Here is a 21,431-nt window from a genome sequence, read left to right on the forward strand (position 1 = left end):
ATATATTCACAAACTGGACTTAAAGGGGACTCATATATTACCAAATTGCACCAGAATTATTAATTGTCAAAGAAAGAAATGCCTTTATACCTATTGGTGCCTTTCAGTCAGACAGTGCTGCTATGTTTTAAGCTTTAGTATTAACTGTTCAGAGACTGCCTCTTCACAATATGATTGCAAATTTTGCTCCATTAACAACAACAATTCAGATTGTATTCAATGGCCTTATCCTTCCTACTAAAAGTAGCACTAGAGTTACATCAAGGTGACCTCTGCATAAAATTCCATCTCCCAGGTCATTTTAAAGGCTAGTGCCAAAGCTCAGGAATACCAATAAGTATAAAAAGTTTCTTTGGATTATTTAGAAACATTTTTTCCTTATCTTCCTTAAATTGAATGGAAGAAATCAGAGTTATTTCACAGTTTGATTAAAAAAGTCACTACAATGTGTGTACAGTACATGTTAATTATTATTTGTGCCATTTATTTTTCAATAGTTTTCATTATTTGGTGTTTTTTGAACAAGAAATTCTGGAACTGCACAACACCACATTTTTTATTGGTCAAATGTCCTCTTGAAAATGTATCACTCACTTGGGAATTATTTACATTCTTCTGTTTGGATGTTAGAACAAAGGGTAAATTTGTGGACAAATTCAAACTTTTTTTTCTGTGCTGATGCCAAAGATCCTTTCAGCACAGGTTGGTGTATGGGGATCCAGTGTCGATGTTTTTAAAAACCCATATGTAACAAACGCGTTCAAGGTTTGAACAGGATTTTGGCTATGGTATCCATTTTTTGAGCAAAGTGGTGATGGGTAGTGGATGTGGATCAGCGAGCAGAAAGCAGTTTCAAGGAAAACAAAGCAAAATAAATCTTTCTGCAATTTTTTAAAAAGATGTTTTTGAATATTTATGTGTCAATAAATAATGTTTTGCCTCAATTTTAATAGCCGTCGAGAAGAAAATTGTGATGTTGTGCAGCTTTTGTAATTAATATTAAAAATGTTAACTTATTAACTGATTAATGACAGTGTTCTACAGTAATTTCATTGAGAAATGAGCTACCCTCTCCACTGATCAAACACTACCTTAAATACATTCGTATGATTTCATGCGCATTGCAGTTTCCTCTTGGCGTATGCACAAGAGAGGAAGGTTGTAATTTGTAGAAAACAGAAGTTAAATCTCAGTCACACTTTTTATTGGATAAAGAATAATATTATCTTGTAAGGTTTCCAGGCCTGGTATATTTTGTTATTCAAGCAGCGATTCTCAAATTATTTATATTTTAGATGATATGATGAATATCTCAAGTTTTAACTTTAGTTTCCCCTGTTGATCAAATATGGATGGACTTTGCAACTCAAAAGATATTAGAATCTGATGTTTCTTGGATCTGATGGCCTTTAGAATATTGACCACATTCCGGTTTGTATTCATTTGTAATTGAATGAAAGTTGCAATGTTTCACCACCATTTGACCCACCCCCAGCAGCATACAGGTAACTCTAGTGGGAACTCTGTGCATTTTGCTGCATGATAGGTTTAGCAGCATGGTTCCAAGTGGTGACTCCTGATATGAGTGTCAGGAGATTCACAGAAACACATATAATTCCCAAAATGTCTCATCATTGTCATTGGCAGAAAATATATGCATGGTGTGGTATCTTGTTATTGATATTGACAGCAGTATAGTTGGGGAGGTAGGTTGAGGGGGGGCGGGGTGAGCAGGTGTGCATGGAATATGGACAGGATGAGAATTGAAAACATAGGAAGGTATGAATGAAAAATGAGAATATAGTTTATCTAGAACATCCTTACAACCTGCTCAGAATATTTTCATTTCCCATCTGGCTTGGCCTATATTGCTGCATTTCCTGTTGAACAGGAATTTGTCTTTTATTTAATCTTTAATTGCTTCTGCAACAAGCTTCACCAAATGTTTCAAATCATTGGTATGTGTAGAGGATGGAAAGGATTTACACTTTAAAGTTGGAGGATGAGGGAACTATAGTGCAATGTTGCCAATGGCAATGCAATGGGTTTTGAAAAGTCTTTTTATGTTTAGAAAAGTTCCTTTTGCTGCTTTTTTTTTGTATATTTGTTTTGGCATCTAGTAACTTTTCTGGAGTGCTCTGATGAGGATCTCTGTTGCTAATCATTGTCAAAAAGTCACTAGAAAATTGCACATATTTATGCATATGATGTCATTCAGTTTGCTTAGCAACAGAAATAATCCCAATGGGCAAAACTGCATGATCCCCTTCCTATAAAAGAACAATAACTACAAGCATAAAATCAAAATACTGCAGATGCTAGAAATCTGAAATCAAAACAGAAAGCTCTGGAAATACACAGCAGGTCCGGAAGCATCTTTGGAGTGAGAAACAGAATTAGTGTTTCGAGTGACCCAGTCCTGAGAAAGAGTCACATTTGACTTGAAATTTTAACTCTGCTTCTCTCTCCACAGATGCTGCCAGACGTGCTGAGTATTTCCAGCACTTTCTGCTTTTATTCAATAATCACAAGTACATTGACACCCGAAAAGCATAAATCAGTTCATTTAAACACAAATAATGGTTTTTTTGTGCAAGCGAGCATTGTATAGCTTGGGCAGGAAGACCACTTGGAGTGCTGTGCTGTTACTGTTAACCTGTCTCATAGTTGTAAATAAGGAAGGGCAAAAAAATCAAGACATCAAAATAACATTATCACATTTAATAAGCTGCAGTCAACAAAATAAGTTCATTTTGTGAATTGAATTTTTCAAAAGAATGCTTGTATGGCCCTTTAACCCTTTCCAGTACAGTCCTTTTGATAGAATCAGAATTCAGTGGTTTTCACTGGCAACTTTCCTTAGCTCAAAAAAGTGGAGTGAGCTAACTTTGTTGGTATCTCTCAAACTTAAAGTGACATGTTTATGTAAAACTGTTTAGTACCACATCTAGATATCACTTAACAAAAAGATATTTAGATATTTAGTATTTTCTAATCTGTTTTTATGCAAATTTAAATGTTCTTGTTTTTAAAGCTAGAAAATACTTAACTGATTTTACAGTTTTTGGAAGGGAGAAGGAGAGTGTTTCATAAATTAATTGGAAAAGTGCAATTTACTTATCCAGGCAAGAAATAATTCCATACTAGTTGACACCACACTCCTTATATTAAGGTCTTATCATTCAGCAACTAACTGTTTGAGTCACAAGCCCCACTGGCTATTTAGTAGCTATTGCCATCCTAGAGTAAACATGTCAATGTTTGGTGCATAATAACTAATTGCATTTAAAACCATGTTTTGCTCATGTATTATAATGGATAGATTTTCCACATAATGTGAAAGAAAATATAGCTGAAACATATACAACCTTTGAATTATAAAGTTCAACATTTGAAATCTCTTTCTTCTTTCTTCTAAATACACCTGCAAAACAGCTTGAAAGTAAACAAAATAATCCACAAAGTCTGCAGCTAATGCCAATCATGGGCCTTACCCAACTCTGAACACAAAAGCTTCTCACTACTGCTGGTCAAGAGCCAGGAATTTTTAAGACTATTTCACAATTCACATGGACCCTGCTGTGAGAATAGTTTAAAATCAAATTTCTTCTGTTCATGGACATGCTATTAGAAGAAAGTCCCTATACAATGAGAATGGCAAATCTGTAATAATTCTGTAATATCAGCTGGGACACAGAACTAGACTGGTCTTATCGACAAGGTAATAATGCTTTATACAAGGTAGTTTTCTTTCTGATGTTATCAGAAAAATATTGGGATTGTGTTTCAGAAAGGGCAAAAGAAAAATAATGTATGCAACAGATTGAATGGGGAGATATAATCTGTAAGAAATTTCATGAAATTTCCCAACAAATAAAATTAGTTTGAAATCTAAGGAGCTCTTTCTTTATGTTTTCTAGTTATGTTCATCATCACCTTTGATAACTGTCTCTCTATTCAAATAAGTAGCCCAATAAACCAAGTTGAAAATGCCAAACATTAATGGAAATGCTATTCTGGCCAGTCTGTCAATTTTACTGACACTGTTGAATGTCTTCTTGGGTTCTGGAGGCTTTTGTTCTGGTTTGGGTTCTTTAGATTCTGCACCGGCACTCTTTGCAATGGTTGCCAGACCTGCATCCTTTGCAATGTTTGGTGCAAAGTTCGCTGATGTTGCTGTGTAGGTATTGTTTTTCTTCAATAGAGCCTCTCGTTCCTTTTCCTTTCTCTGTGAAACAAAATTCAAAACATTTTCCCAAAAAAATACTTTTGAAGAAAAAACGTTTCATTGTCATTGTTAACAAAAGAACTACACCTACAAAAGGGCATTGGTGTAATATCTGTTTCAGCTAAGCACAGTTTTTCCTATATATTGCACAGTTTCTCCTATATTTCTCCCAATTGTCCTTGGTCACACACTTGTGGACAAGGGAACAGTAATGAACGTCTATTAAGTATATTGTAAATAATTAACTCAGGTATTAGGTGATTTGACTGATGTGTACAAGAAGCATAGCCATTTTAGATACAGAAAATATGAATCAAAACAATTTCAATATCAGCAGGTAATAAACATATTCTTGAGATTCTTGATTTACAGATTCACTATAAGAGTTAAATATTTTTTAGGATTCGGAAAAGGCCATTATCTGCAACAAGATCATGGCTGAATTTTCAAAGGGCCGTGGGGTCATGGCCTGATGTAGAGATGTACTAGCGAGAGGTTTCTTTAGTTGAACAACAAACTTTATTTAGAGAGCTGCTGGATTAGCTGCAGGCCTCTAGCAAGGTTACAATGCACACTCTAGACAAGGAAAACGCTGCCCTTTATAAGCTTCCCTGTGCTCGGTGCTGATTGGCTGTTCTGACCATGTGACCCTTAATCAGTAAGGCTGGCCTTGAAGCAACAATTCCCACATCTGGAGCTGAATCTTCTGGCTGGCCTGCGGGTGGCGGAGTCCGCATGCCAGCCCTTAAAATGCCATGTGAGCGTCCCGACGTCAGCGCGCGGTGTCGCGATGTTTCGGTCGGCATGCCCATCATTAATTAAAGGCCTTGTTAAGGCCATTAACTCTTCAATCCACCAGGGTTTTGAGGGGCCCATGTGAACTTTGGCTCGGCGCATGGGCCCAACGGGCAGGCGGGTAAGTGATTTTTTTTTACAAACCTCATCCAGTGGCGGGATGAGGTTTGATATTGGAATTATAAAATTGTAATAAAGTTTTTTTGTATTTCATTAACATGTCCCATCTCATGTGATATTTTCACATGAGGGAGGCATGTTAATGATTTTTAAAATTTTCTATTTTTAATGTTTCAGTGCCTTTCAGTGATCTCCCTAAGGCAGCACTTTGCCTCAGGGCGATGTGCACTCTTTCGTGAGCATGTGCGAACGAGCACACTATGGCAATTGGGGAATCCCCCCCGGCCCGCACAGGAAGCACATAGCGCTTCCTGTTGGGCGGCTTGCTGGGTGGGCCTTAATTGGCCCGCCCACTTAAAATGGCGGCAGGGCCCGTTTCGGCGGCGGTGATTGGCTGCCTGCCCGCCACCGAGTCGGTCGGACCCGCCCGCCCATCAAGGGCAAATTTCTGCCCCTGGTGTGGGTGGAAATTCAGAATTCTGGTCCCAGTTATTGTCACGGCATGCTGATTTCTCTTGGACAGTTTCGAATGCTAAAGGGGCCAGTGTGGGGGAGGAAATGGAAAATGTGGTTGCTGTCAATTAATGGCTCCTTAAGCTCATTAAGGAGCTTGACCATTTGACGTTATAATTTTCAGTGCCTTTTTTGGGCAAGCTCGAACAGTCCAGTAAGTGCACAGCTGTCCGGTTCACTGCCAGATCCAAGTAAGTTTCTGTGTAGTTGATATGGATTCAAATCTGTGGAGTCAACGAGTGCGATCATGAGTGCTGCTCCTAACCTTGTTCTTCATGCTCGCTTTCCACCATGTTCAACTTCCTGGCCATCTGATGAACTGTTTGCTCTAATTGGCAAGGCATCTGCAGTCTCCAACATGGCTTGGCACCACTAATTGGATGCTAAGCTCGTCTCCTAGCCATTTGCATTCAAAAAGTAGTGCCGCAAGAGTAATGAAGCTGAGGCGCGGGGTCGGGACCCAGAATTCATCCTGGTGTCGGGCTATAGGCTTCAAAGTTTTTAAAAACTGCCACCACCAAAAAGCAACAAGGAGAAATAAAATGAGTACTGGAAATTTGAAATTAAAACAGTGCATGTTGGAAATACACCTCTAGCATCGGAAGAACCGTTAACTTGTTATTTAAGTTGTGGCCTCCTGCATTGAAATATAGGATTTACTAGATAAAAGACTATAGTTTAATTAATTTGCCTTCTTTCATCCTGGAGTTGTATGCTGCAAACTATATATCCCAACCATGGAGATAGAACAACAATAACTTACATTTATATAGCATCTTTAAAAAAATAAAATGTCCCAAGGTCCTTCAAACAAGCGTTATAAAGCAAAAGTTGATACTGAGCCACGTAAGGCAATCTTAGGGCAGGTGGTCAAAAGCATGATCCAAGGAGATGGGTTTTAAGGAGTATCTAATTGGAAGAAAGAGAGGTAGCGAGTTGGACAGGATTAGGGATGGAATTCCAGAGTTTAGGACCTAGGCAGCTGAAAGAATGGCCACAAATGGTGCAGCATTGAAAATTGGGGATGCTCCTAAGGCCAGGAATAGATGAGTGCAAAAATCTCAGAGATTTTTGTACTAGAGGAGAATACAGAGAAAGAGAGGGTCGAGGCCAATGAGGAGTTTGAGAACAATGAGCATTCTGCTCAGTAACAGAGTACAAAGCAATCTAATTGATAGATTAAGGTGGGAATGAGTAATGTTATGGAATAATTATGGATAATTCTGAAGTGAACTTAGATGTAAAATGTTTGATGGTGCACTATATACATCACAGTGCAACCTGATTGTTAATAGGACCATTTTAACCAAGTGCTTCCAGAAAGGGTAAGTATATATGGATCATCTCCTCTAAGCCATCAACACTGTGTGCCAGTGCATTTTACAGTTTTCACAAGAGTGTATCATTATCAACAGCAACAAGAACTACTTACACTCATAGCAAGCCTTGAAGGTAATAAAGTGTCTCAAGGCACTTCACAGGAATGCTGTTCAACAAAATTTGATAGCGAGGATTTAAGGAGAATCTTATGATGAAAGATGTTTATCAGGAGTGAGGGCCTTTTCTGGGTCCCAACCCCACCTTCTGCAATGTACACGCTGGCATGATCTTCCATGAGTCGGCTCCCCAATTGGGCACCTCCACTCCTGCCGTACAATTAAGGACAGTGGACAGGTTTCTGAGGTTGCAGCAAGTTATGAAAGTCAACTTACCTTAAAATTGAGAGCAGGAGTCGGGAACATCAACTCCCACAATACCTTGGAGCAAAAGTGCGCAGACTGGAAGCGGGCTGCACGTGTGCAGTTTGCAATTTTTTACATTCTTTGGGCCCAGAGCGCCTGTGCAGGAAGGAAAACAGCACAAGAACCCAGGTCACGTGACCAGGAGCAAAGCACCACAGAGGACAAGTGTTCCAAGTAGGGCACAGGGAGAGGGGAAAGGGAGAAGTCCCAAACAGGAGAGGGGACAGGGAGATGGTCCCAATAGAAGACTACCAAAGAGAGGACAAGGGCAGCAAAAGGTCCCAGTTCAGTTAAAAAAAGAGAAGCAGAGAAACAGACTCCAAACAGGAAAAGGTCTGCAGGGAGCAGACTTTAAGTGGAGAATGCAGCTAACGGTCGGTGACACCGGGCTGTTGAGGTAAAGGTCCCCCTTTGGAGCAGTAATATTCCGCTCAGTGTGGCCGATGAGTTGAAGTTGTGCTTGTGAGTTGGTGCTTGGATGCATACTCGGGAATCCAGGGGAACAGAATCTCAGGAGACTAGATTGAAACGCAGTGAGGTGGATCGTTGTTAATGCCGTCTGAGTTGGAACGACTTTTAGAGAATTCCCAGGTTAGATCTTCAAAGATGAAGACTGGAATCCCTTGTGAGGGAGACAGAGTTTCCATTAAATTGGTTCACTCAATGGGTTGAATTTTCTGGTTGGCAGGAGGGGGGGGAGTGGTGGTGGTGGGGGGGGGGGGTGGCAAAGCAGGATTGGGCGGGCGGTGGCATGACTGCACTGTCCACTAGGTCCAATGGTGACCCGGCGGCATATTTACATGAAGCACTGGCAGCCTTTGCAAGGCTTCTCACAATGGCAAGTGGACAGGCTCACCTGAGGGCTTCAGGTGAGCAGGCCAGTCCGGAGGGTAGGGCAGTGGGACAGGCCAGGTGAGAGAGTAGGGTGGGGGGGCCAGTGTGTGCCTCATTTTTTTGGATGATTGCCTTGCTGCCTTCGAAGAGGTGGCAGCATGGCAGGAGGTCCTCGTACCCCAGGATGGGAGGGGGAGGCCCCCCCACATGCCTGGAAGGAGGTGGCGGAGATGGTGAGCTCTTGCAATGTGGTGCAACGCACCTGAATCCAGTATTGCAAGCGCTTCAATGACTTGCTGCGCTCTGGCAGGGTGAGTACCATGATGGCATTGGGCATTTAACCCAGCAGGTCGGCTTACCCCCCTGCTGCTCCCATCCCCGCACAGTCTGTGTGTAGTGACCGCATTGAATCATTGACGACATTTGTCCTTTGCTGGGTGGGCCAGCAGACACTGCCCATGCTGAGGTCAGCCTGAGAGGATGATAAGGAGATGATTTTTGCCCCCGCAGCATGTGTTACACTGAGTCCCACATGACTGGTTTGGGGGCAACAAGGAGGAGCTGCCCCTAGGCACAGTGCTGGAACTCCAGGACATGTCCAAGTCAGGGTGATGACATGCTGGGAGGGGAGCATCAAGGTGGTGTGGCAATGAACCATCTGCTGTGCTCTGTGCTCTGTGCTCCACATGCTTACGCCTCCTTGCTATGGAAGGATATACCGTGTGGTGCCTAATGTGATGTCGGCAGCATGTGTCCAAGGGGAGGGTGGTGGGGTGGGGAGCAGGCCTAGCATCTTTGTGTGAGTGCTCAGCAGCAGCAGGGTGAGGGTGACCGGAGTCCTGGTATATCCCACTCTGGTTGGGGTGGGCCGTGCACAAAGAGAGTCCATGTGCAAATTTCACTCATCAATGCTCGTCACTAATTTTCAGGAGAAGAATGCTCATAACACGGCAGAGCGTGTGTGGATTGGCTGCAGCCAGGCACAGATTGCCATTCTAAGCCGTTTCGAGCAGGAGGCCCTGGATCTGGAGAAGCGCCATGCACCCAAGTCAACCGGTGTCGGGGAGGCTGGGATGCCCTGGCCAGGTATTTATGCCCAACAGTAAGGTCAGCTTTGTTCTCCTAACAGGCATAGCACTGCTGAATGTTAAATGATTTAATTCTGCAACATGGCTTGACCATTGGTTATAGAAGGGTGAACGCATAAATGATCCAGGGGACAGGGATGCACATTGACATTGTCTCCACGTTAACTGATCCACTGTCCTTGTTCTTTTTTTCAGCATCATCGGAGCAGGGCTGGGAGGAGGAGTAGCAGGGGCTCCCTCTCACACCTGAGGGGCCTGAAGTCTCACCAGCATCAGACCATTTCTGCGAGGCAGGCACCAGCGCAGATACTAGCACATCAGTGGGAATTCAGACATCAGCTAGTGTCCCGGGGCACAGTGGTGAGGGCACTTCACAGTCGCTGGAGGAGCTGGCAAAGACAGAGAGTGCCCATGGCACCAGCAGTCGAAGGACTGCAGGAGACCAGGCACATGCTCTGTCGGTGCCTGATGATGTGCCTATGGAGTTGTCCGTGATGCAGCAGGTGCAGGAAATGTGACTGGGTGCACGGGAGCATCTGGGGGAGATCCATGAGGCTACGCTTAGCTTGGTCTCTGTGGTGGCAGAGTCTACGCAGACAATCGCCGAAGCAATGAGCCACATGTCCGAACACCATGCGTCCTCCATGGAGAGAGAGGCGACTCTCTTGGGGAGGCTCCTCTAGGAGATTCGTCAGGGCTTCCTGGGGATGTACTCTGACCATCAAGCCCTCACATCGGCGTTGACCTCAGCTGATCAGTGCCAGTGTGGGAAATGGTCTGGGCATCAACTTTCCCAGCTCGGTGCACATCCATCCACAGTGAGCAGGGAGGTCTGAAGTGACCTTACATCGGCATAGCAGCTGCCTGTCATCTCTGCGGGCTCCTCTCTGGGCACTCCAGATGAGGGTGGCAGCTCCTCCGTCCCTCTCCTAGTGACCGTAGCATCAGTGAGGCTGTGACAACTGGGGAGATGCAAGCTGTAGAACTGGCAGCCCCCTCCTAGGCAGGGCCAGCATTGGGTCCACAGGCCAGTGGACAACCACCAAGGTCATCGAGGCCAACAGGACAGCAGAGTCAGCAGGCTGTCTCAGGTGCCACTCTGAGCGATGGGCCAGCACCAAGACATAGCTCCTGGAAATGAAACCATAACGCACCTTACGCACACCATGGGTTTTTCACTGGTGCTTTTGTGTTGGCCTGAGGCAAGGTCCTTATGATTTGTTTTGATTTGTAATGTGCTGTCTTTTTTTTTGGAATAAGTTGCTTTTCTTGACACATTAAATGTCACCACTGCTGAGTATGGTTTCTAAAACGGTAATGAGTGCTTTGTTGGACATTCAGCTTTATTAACAAGGCCATTAGTTACTATTCCTAACCTGGAAGATATTGCATCTAGATGTCGAGTATCAAGCTAACAGCCAAGGCTTGTCCTGGTAGACCATCTGTGGTGGGCTAGCTGAAGGTTCGTTGAATTAAAGCCTCCCTGGTGTCGTTGTCTCCCTGGAATATGCCGGGTCAGCGTCTATCCTTGGAATCACTACTGGAGTCATCGTGTGCAGCCGCAGCCATTGCGTCTACATCTTCTTCGTCCACAAGCTCCCCCCTTTCAAGTGCAAGATTGTGCAGAGCTTAGCATGCAACCACTATCACCGAGACACGATCTGGGGGGTACTGGAGTACGCCCCCTGAGCGGTCCAGGTATCGGAAGCGCATCTTAAGAAGACCGATGGTTCTTTTCACCACAGCCCTTTTGGAGGCTTGGCTCCTACTGTACCGCTGCTCAGCTTCTGTTCTTGGATGGCGGAGAGGTGTCTTGAGCCACCTTCACAGGGGATAGCCCTTGTCACCCACCAGCCAAACATCCAGCCGAGCCACAGCACTGAAGAGCTCCGGCACCTGGGAGTGTCTGAGGATGTAGGTGTCATGGGAGCTTCCTGGGTATCTTTCACAGATTTGCAGAATCTGCATCCTGTGATCATACACTGTCTGCATGTTCATGGAGTGGAAGCCCTTCCTGTTGATGAAGGCACCGGGCTCACCAGCTGGCGCCTTGATGGCCACATGTGTACAGTCTATTGCACCCTGGACGCAGGGGAAGCCAGCAATCGCTGCGAAGCCTTTGGCTCACTGTGTATGGCTTTCCTGGTCGCAGCGGAAGCAGATGAAGGTCAATACCCATCTGAACAGAGTGTCTGTAACCTGCTTGACACAAGTGTGGACAGCTGGTTGGAAGACACCACAAAGATCACCCACTGAGCCCTGGAAGGAGCCAGTGGCATAGAAGTTTAGGGCAGCTGTGATCTTTAGAGCGACTGGCATGGGTATCCGCCCACACAGTTCATGGAGATCTCAGGGCCTATCATCTGACAGATGTAGTTGACTGTCCCCCTTGACAGTCAGAGCCTCCTTCAGCACCGCACCTCAGACATATTGAGGTAGCTGCTTCACTGCCTGGATACCCTGGCAGCAGTATAATGGCATCTTCTGTAGCCCCTTCCGCCTTAGACTACCTCTTGGCCCTGCACCCCTTGTGCCTGTGCCTGTCCTCCCAAAAGTGGCTCCCCTGGAGGCTGAATGTGCACTCCTGGCCTCGTCCCCCTTCTAGTCTTCCCTTCCTCCTCAGAGGAGCTGCCTCCAGTGGACAGTTCAGCTCCCATTCCCAGGCTAAGGGAAGGTTTCCTGAAACCTGCATGTCCAGAAAAGATTCCTCACTGCAGAGTGCTGACCTGAAGGTTAAGAGTCCAGAAAACGCAGCATTTTGAAGTGCTGCAGATCACACAGGCAAGTTTCAAAAACTTTTAAAAATAAATACCTGACCGTGCACTCACGACCCTAGTGAGCCCTCTTATCCCGCCCGTGGATGAGGTTAAGAGAAATATGTCCTACCTGCCTACCCATTGCGCCCATGCTCTGACCTGAAGTTTGCACAGGCGCCGAAAAATCGGCATCGATTGGTGAGTCAAGGGTCTTCAGTGGCCCGTTAATTAATGGTGGACGCATGTCAGACATCATCGCACGTCCGTCAGCAAAATATTGCAATGGTGCGTGGTGATGTCAGGACGCTCACCCAACGTCACCGCGTGTCATTTTACACGGGAATGTGTGGGGCCCGCCCCCACATGCCAATGGAAAAATTCTGCCCAGTGTTACTGACATCTGGGTGGGGTTGAAAAATCATGGATTCTATTTTGTTTGCATCTGCCATTTATTGTGACGTTTGGTGTATTCGGCCACAATTTGCTTGTTAATTCACATGTATCTCATAATAACCCTGAATGTCAGAGTATAAGATACATATTGTAAATTGTTTTATCTTTCTGACCTTGTATAGTAAAGTTTAGTCTTATTTGTTCAAAACTCATGGAATCTTGTGGTTTTATTCACTGAGCAAGTGTCTTGAATCTCAAATTTTGTCTACTTTAAGCAGAATGTTAATGGTCCCTAATCAGATTTTCCCAACAACTTGGGGATCTGGCGAAAGTCATAACAAGGTCCAATCAGAAGGCCTAGATCTTTGGAAGGCTGACAGCCCCACCAGAAGAGGGGCAACTTAGAAAGACTTCTATAACCTCTACCGCCTCGAAGGACAAGGCAGTATGGAAATGTCACCACCTCCGTGTTCTCCTCCAAGTCACAGACCAGCATGACTTGGAATAATATCACTGTTCCTTTATCATTGCCGGTCAAAATCCTGGAACTCCTTCCCATAGCAGCACAGTGGAGCATCTTTGCCACCTGGACCACAGTGGTTCAAGAAGTTGGCTCAACATCACCTTCTCAATCACAATTAGAGATGTGCAGTAAACGTTGGCCCTGCCAATAACGTCACATCCCATGAATTAATAAAGAAAAAGTTAAAAAATGGAAAGGAAAATAAGGATGGTTGTATAAATGGAGGCTGATCCACAGGCAAAGTGAAAATTACCCTACTAAATGAGTAGGATGTCAGGTGTGCTGTTCGTAATATTACAAAAAATCTTCTTTGTTTACGGAAATCTCAGGGTTTTTAGCGGATCTCTTAGGATCAAGCCATTTAAAAGATAATATAAGTGTGAAGCAATAATGTCAAAATAGTTAGAAAATTGATCACATAATTGTTTACTTCGGATTTGGTTCAGTAAATGCTATAATATGTCAAATGGCTGCTTGAGAGAACCATTTTGTTACAAACTGCCTGACAAGTGCATAGTATCTACTGAGTTAAAGACATCAATCATGTTCTTCTAACTAACATTACTTCCTCTTTTAGTTTGGTCAAATGGCAGCATATAGATAATATGCAAAATTAAAAAGTGTACAAACAAAATTTTTAAATGTTTTCCGGATGAGAAATTTGCTAGTGTGGTGCCGCTAAAGGGGAATTGACGAAAGACTGCAGCAAGTTTTAGCAAGTACCCGTCTCACCCATTTTTCCTTCTGTTGTTTTCATCCCAAATCACAATGGAAAGGGCAAATGTAACATTCTCTGAAGACCTTGTCATGCTGCTGTGTAACCAACTGCTAGGAATCAGACAAAAACAGACCAAATTGATTCAGCCTGGATTTGTCCCCCTCCCCATTACTTCTCTTTGTGAGGCTTCCTCAGATGATCTAACTGCGATCAATCATTTGTTCCATGTGGTAATTTCAAGAATGTATCTGTTTTTACCACTCCATGGGCGGGGTTTTCTGCTCCCGCCTGCCGCTGTGGTCTTCCAGTCCCACTGCAATTCAATGGACTTCTGGTTGGGGCACCGCCTCCCCCGCGATGGGGTTGGAAAATCCTGGCCTATGACTCAGTACATTATTGTAGCACTTATTTTCTACCGACGATCATGTGATCATACAATCATACAAACATGGAGCAGGAGTAGGCCATTCAGCCCCTCGAGCCTGCCCTGCCATTTAATAAGATCATGGCTGATCTGATAGTAACCTGGAATCTGCATCCCACCTACCCCCTGATAACCAATTACCCCCTCACTTACCAAGAATCTATCCCACCTCTGCCCTAAAAATATTCATAGGCCCTGCTTCCACCACCTTTTCAGGAAGAGAGTTCCAAAGGCTCACGACCCCGAGTGAAAAACTTTCTCCTCGTCTCTGTTTTAAATGAATGACCCCTTATTTTTAAACCGTGACCCCTAGTTCTAGATTCTCCCACAAAATGAAACATCCTCTCCCCATCCACCCTGTCAAGACCCCTCAGGATCTTATACATTTCAATCAAACTACCTCTTACTCTTCTAAACTTCCAATTATGTTATAAGAATACAAGAAATAGGAGCTGGAGTAGGCCATGTGACCTGTTGCGCCTGCCCCACAATTCAATTCAATCATGGCTGATCCTGGGCTTCAACTCCATTTTCCTGCCCACTCCCATATCCCTTAATTCGCTGAGATACAAAAATTCTGTCTATCCCAGCCTTAAATGTATTCAATGATGGAGCATCCGCAACTTTTGCGTGGAGAATTCCAAAGATTGGAGGCGGGCATCGCTGGCTAGCCCAGCATTTATTGCTCATCTCTAGTTGCCCTTGAGAAGGGGGTGGTGAGCTGCCTTCTTGAACCACTGCCGTCCTTGTGGTGTAGGTACACCCATAATGCTGTTAGGAAGGGAGTTCCAGGGTTTTACCCTAGTGACAGTGAAGGAACAGCGACATATTTCCAAGTCAGGATGATGATGCCTCGGAGGGGAACTTGCCTCTGACCTGCTCTTGTAGCCACAGTATTTATATGGCTAGTCCAGTTCAGTTTCTGGTCATTGGTTACCAATGACCCCCAGGATGATGATAGTGGGGGATTCAGTGATGGTTATGCCATTGAACATCAAGGGGTGATGGTTGGATTCTCTCTTATCGGAGATGGTCATTGCCTGACACTTGTGTGGCGCGAATGTTACTTACCACTTGTCAGCCCAAGCCTGGATATTGTCCAGGTCTTGCTGCATTTGGACATGGACTGCTTCAGTATCTGAGTAGTCGCTAATGGTACTGAACATTGTGCAATCATCAGTGAACATCCCCACTTCTGACCTTATAATGGAAGGGAGGTCATTGATGAAGCAGCTGAAGATGGTTGGGCCTAGGACACTACCCTGAGGAATTCCTGCAGTGATGTCCTAGAACTGAGATGACTGACCTCCAACAACAACAATCATCTTCCTTTGTGCTAGGTATGACCCCACAACCCTTCGATTGAAGTAATTTCTCCCCATCTTAGCCCAAAATGATTGGGTCCTTATCGTGAGACTGAGGCCCCATGTTTTAGATTCCCCAACCAGCAGAAACAATCTCTCTGCATCTACCCTATCAAATCCCTTCAGAATCTTGTAGGTTTCAATGAGATCACCTCTCATTTTCCTGAGCCCCAGAGAATATAAACCCAATTTACTCAGCCTCTCATCGTAGAACAACCCACTCATCCCAGGGACAAATTTAGTGAACCTTTACTGTACCACCTCCAATGTGAGTATATCCTTTCTTAAATATGGAGACCAAAACGGCATTCCAGAAGTGGTCTCACTAAAATTCTGTACAATTGCAGCAACTGTTCTTTATTCTTCCACTCCAATCCCCTTGCAATATAGGCCAACATGCCATTTGCCTCCCTAATTGCTCACTGCACCTGTTTGTTAACTTTCTGCATTCATTGTGCTAGCACACCCAAGGCTCTTTGAACATCAACACTTACAAGTTTCACACCTTCTAAAAAATATTTTGCTTTTCTATTCTTATGACCAAAGGGAGTAACTTCACACTACCCTATATTATACTCCATCTGCCATCTTGTTGCCCACTCACCTAACTTGTCTATATCTATTTGCAGCCTCCCTGTCTCCTTCACACAGCTTACCTTCCCACCTAGCTTGGATATTTTAGCAACCTTAGATATTTTACTCTCTGCCTCTTCATCGAAGTCATTAATATAAATTGTGAATAGCTGATGCCCCAGCACTGACCCTTTTGGCACTCCACTATTCACTGCCTGCCAACTTGAAGAAGCTCACTTTCTGCTTTCTATCCCTTAACCAATCCTCTAGCCATGCTAAAATATTACCCTTAACCCCATGAGCCCTTATCTTGCCTATTAACCTTTTTTTGTGGCACCTTATTAAATGCCTTTTGACATTTAATACATCTGCCAGTGCCCCTTTATCTACCCTACTAGTTGTATCCTCAAAAAACTCCAATAGATTTGTCAAACAGAATTCTCCTTCAGTAAAACCATGTTAACTTGTTCCAATCTGCTTTTCTAAGTGCATTCTTAAGACTTACTTAATAATAGATCCCAGCATTTTCCCAACAATTGGTGTCAGGCTAACTGGCCTATGCCTCATTGTTTCTTCTCTCTCTCCTTTCTTGAAAAGTGCTGTAACATTTCCCAACTTCCAATCTAATGGGACCATTCCAAATCTAAGGAATTTTGGAAAATCATACCCACAACATCCACTATCTCTAAAGCTCACACTTTTAGAACCCCAGGGTGTAGGCCATCAAGTCCCAGGGATTTGATGAATTGTAGTCTCTTAAGTTTCACCAAAACTTTTTCTCTGCTGATATTAATTTCCTAATTTCGTCACTCTTTTTAGCACCTATGTTATTGTCTATTTATGGTATGAGACTCATGTCTTCTACTATGAAGACAGACACAAAATGTTTTTTTCAATGTCTCTGCCATTTCCTTATTCCCCATGATAATTTCTCCTGTTTCTGCTTCTCAGGGGCCAGTGTTTACTTTAGCTATTCTCTTCCTCTTTATATTCATATAAAAGCTCTTGCAATCTATTTTTATATTTCTGGCTAGTGTGCTCTCATATTCTATATTTTTCCCTTTTTATCAACTTTTTGGTGGCCCTTTTCTGGTTTCTAAAACACTCCCAATCCTCAGACTTGCTATTGTTATTTTGCAACATTGTAAGCCTCTTCTTTTCATCTAACAATGTCCTTAATTTCCTGGGTGAGCCACGGATGGGTCTTTCTTGCTGAGTTTTTGTTCCTCAATAGAATGTATTGTTGTTGAACATTTTGAATTGTTTCTTTAAATGTTTCCCCCTGTTCATTTATCTCCATACCTTTTAATCTATTTACCTGATTAACATTAACCCGTTCTCCCCTCACACCTATGTAATTGGTTTTGTTTAAGTTTTAGATTATTGTTTGCAATTGGAGTCTGTCACTTTCAAACTTAACATGGAATTCAATGGTATTATGATCACTATTTCCCAGTGGATCTTTCAGCATAACATTGATAATTAACCGTGCTTCATTACACAACACTAGATCGAATATAGCTTTATCCCCAGTCATTTCTACAATGTATTGCTCCAAAAAACTCTCATGAAATGTCATGAAAATATTCTACAAACTCATCTTCTAGACCATTCTTGCAATTTTATTGTCCCAATCTATATGAAGATTAAAGTCACCCATAATTATTATGTTTTCTTTGTTATTAGCTCCAAAAATGTATTGTGTAATGCTGTTCAATGGTATAAGTACTGTTAGTCAGCCTATAAATTACTCCCAACAGTGATTTTCCAACTCTTGCTGTTTCTAATTTCCACCCACACTGATTCTACTTCATGATCTTCTGAGGCCAGATCTTTTCTCACAAACATCCTTATGTCATTTTTTCTCTCTGCCATTCTGTCTGTCCTTCTGAAATACTGTGTGCCCTGGAATATTTATTTCCCATCCTTGATCATCTTGTAACCATGTCTCAGTAATGATAAAAAGAAAAGACTGTGGATGCTGGAAAACCAAAACAAAAACAGAATTACCTGGAAAAACTCAGCAGGTCTGGCAGCATCGGCGGAGAAGAAGAGTTGACGTTTCAAGTCCTCATGAGTCCTTCTGCTGAAGGGTCATGAGGACTCGAAATGTCAACTCTTTTCTTCTCCGCCGATGCTGCCAGACCTGCTGAGTTTTTCCAGGTAATTCTGTTTTTGTCTCAGTAATGATGATGAAATTGAAATCATTTACCACTATTTGTGCCGTTAGTTCATCTGTCTTATTGTAGATGCTTTATGCATTCAGAAAAAGAACCTTTCATTTCTATTTTTTACTTTTATTCCCTGCAATGTCCTTATTTGCCGATGCACAATTTTTGTTAAGCACTTTCGCCTTTCCTGTCCCACTCTGCTTGTCTTTACCCACATTGCTATGTTGCTCTGATAGCTCAACCTTTCCCTTTGGATTCCAGATCTCCCTGCACCCAAACCCTCCCCTCCCGCCACCACAAACACTTTCTGTTATTTTAAAGCCCTGTCCCAGCCCAGTTCAAATCCCAATGGAATAGCTCACTCTTTCCTGAGTATTGATGCCAATGCCTCAAAAATTCAAAACCCCTTCTTCCCACACCACTCTTTGAGCTATATGTTTAATTCTGTAATCTGCTTGACGCTAGTGCGTGGCTCAAGTAACAATCCAGAGATGATTACCTTTGATGTTTTGCATTTTAATTTGGTCCCTAACTCCTCAAATTCCCTTAGCAGAACATAATTCCTGGTTCTACCTATGTCATTGGTTCCTGTGTGGACCACAATAATTGAGTCCTCCTCCTCCCACTTCCACTCCAGGTTTCGCTCCAACTGCGAGAAGATGTCCTTAATTTTAATTAGTTAATTTCAAACAAAGAACACAAAATCCCTTTTATCTCAGTTATCTCAGTCATGCTAAAGAAAGAAGTTTCATTATTTCAATGACATAAGCACAAAAACATAAAGAAAGACCATTGAACCATTCAACTTGCTCTAGCATTCAAACCTGACCCTCTATCAAATGTTCTACTACACAAACAAATTTTCCCCCCACAGTCTTTAGCCATAACACATTTTATAAAGGAGGATCTCGGCAGTCTTGTTTATACTATTTAAACAAAAATACAGGTATACTTTTTACCTTTTCAGGAACTAAACTTTTTCCATCCCAAGCCCAACTCCTCTTTGTGAAGTAGTTCACTGTGGCAAATTCAATAAGTGCAGAAAACACGAAAGCATAACAAACGGCAATGAACCAATCCATAGCGGTTGCATATGCAACTTTGGGGAGTGAGTTCCTGGCGCTGATACTTAGAGTTGTCATTGTCAATACCGTTGTGACCCCTGAATAAGACACAATAAGAAACATTTAACTGGAATAATTTAATGTGATATGTGTAAATTTGCTTCATGTAACACTCAGTGAAAAAAAAACCCTGATCTATGAATAATGTGGTACAATAGCACTGCGGACTGACTCTTGTAATATAGCAACAGGCTCATATTTTTGATGATTTAGCACTCAATGTTGCTGCCATTTTTGTATAAATGATCATTACATTTGTAACATGTTTAGGAATGTATTTTCAAGCAATCATAAGTCTAGTGATATATAGATAATTTGAATAATGCTTCATTATATGCTACGAATTTATATTGTGCCATGGGAGTTAAATCCTTCTCAGTGATAATTTTAGCACAAAATTGACATGTCTCTTCCAACATGAGAAGTTTCACTATTTATTTCCACTACATCCAGCAATATAGCACTATTTTAGAAACATCTTGATATTAAATTTATGTGCACATTAGAAAATGGTCACTGCAATGACGTAGAGGTTATCCAACTAAACTTGAATTGAAGTATATTATCTCTTGAGGACCCCAGATGAATAACAGGATATTTATTTTTAGCAAGGACCCACCTCACCCACTTTTCCTTCTGTTGTTTTCATCCCAATTCACAATGGAAAGGGCAAACATAACATTCTCTGAAGGCCATGCCATGCTGCTCTGTAACCAACTGCTAGGGATCAGACAAAAACAGACCAAGTTCATTCAGAGAGGATTTTTCCCTCTCTCCATCACTCCTGTTTATCAGGCTTCCGCAGGTGATCTAGCTAGGATCAATAAACTGTTATATATGCTAATTTCAAGAATATATCTGTTTTTACCACTCTAAGTTTCAGTGCATTATTGCAGCACTCATTTTCAACATTGTCTTCCAATTGTGTTCATTCTAATTTTAAACAGAGAACACAAAATCCCTTTTAATCTCAGTCATGCTAAAGTAAGAAGATTCATTATTTCAATGACATAAGCACAAAAATATGAGGAAAAGCCATCAAACTATTCAACATGCTCCAGCATTCAAGCTTCATTCCTATGCCTAACCTGACCCTTCATTCTAAATCTGTATAATTCTACTTTCAGCTGAAATAGGAATTGCTCCAATTCCCAACTGAATGCTTCAGCTGATACCATGGGCTGAATTTTATGTGCTCCCAGTGGGAGTGTTTCTCGTGGGGATGGGGGCCTCATCCCACCCCCGAGCTCACCCCCATAACACGGGGAGCTGGAGGGTGCTGAAATTGGGAGCCCACCTACCATATTAAGGGTCAATTAGGCTTGTTAATATGAAACAAAAACAAAAAATGCTGGAAAGCTCAGCAGATCTGACAGCATCTGTGGAGCGAAAGACAGAGTTAACATTTCAAGTCCGTATGACTCTTCTTCAGAGCTTGTTAATATGTTTGGCGTGGGCAACAGGGCAGGAGCAGGAAGCCCAATTTTTAACCTCAAATGGTTAAAGGGTGAGAAAGAGAGGCGGGGTCGCTCTTCAGGGGCTGCCCTTTACTCATCATAGGGTGGCCTCCCTTAGACTGAACCCTTCCTTCCTTCCTACCTGCTCCCTCTCTTAAACACACCCTCTCCCCTGCCACTGCCCCTCTCTTTAATGTTCCCAAATCCTCCTGGCCCAAGACCCCGAACGCACCTGCATCGAGGATACTAGGCCTTGGGAGTCATTTCTTCAGCGGCAGTCCCAGGAGCTGCCACTGACACTCTCCTCGTGCTGCTGGGACTGATGGAGCTGCCAGCCAATCAGATTGGCTGGCAGCTCCAGAAGGTGAGACTTCTGCTCCAATGAGGGACAGAAGACCCACTCTGCCCTTGTTAATGAGCCCAACAGCGCTTTATTGCTGTGGGGCTGCTCAGTGTGCTGTCGATTGGCTTCACACAGATGTGGTTCAATCCCATATTTACTCCACTAAACTGTAATGAAGAAATTTCTTTAATTTAAGTTCACAATTATTTAGTTTAGAATATAGATGCTCTAACTATAAGCTTACAAAGTTCTCTCAATTCCGCAA

At 42.9% G+C, this 21,431-nt stretch overlaps 1 protein-coding gene across 1 annotated transcript in view; it reads right to left on the minus strand.

The window, feature by feature from the left end:
• Nucleotides 1-2,707: 2,707 nt before the first annotated feature.
• The window catches only part of LOC121281548 (gamma-aminobutyric acid receptor subunit alpha-1-like), a 54,026-nt gene continuing 35,302 nt past the window's right edge, over nucleotides 2,708-21,431 (minus strand). Inside the window, exons 9-10 of the mRNA XM_041194507.1 lie at nucleotides 19,202-19,404; nucleotides 2,708-4,228 (exon numbers count right to left, since the gene is read on the minus strand). Coding sequence (XP_041050441.1) covers nucleotides 3,917-4,228; nucleotides 19,202-19,404 — 515 coding nt within the window. The 3' untranslated portion in view covers nucleotides 2,708-3,916. The remainder of the gene's footprint in view (nucleotides 4,229-19,201; nucleotides 19,405-21,431) is intronic.

The sequence above is a fragment of the Carcharodon carcharias genome, chromosome 8 (genome assembly GCF_017639515.1).
Source record: "Carcharodon carcharias isolate sCarCar2 chromosome 8, sCarCar2.pri, whole genome shotgun sequence".
Classification (NCBI taxonomy): Eukaryota; Metazoa; Chordata; class Chondrichthyes; order Lamniformes; family Lamnidae; genus Carcharodon; species Carcharodon carcharias.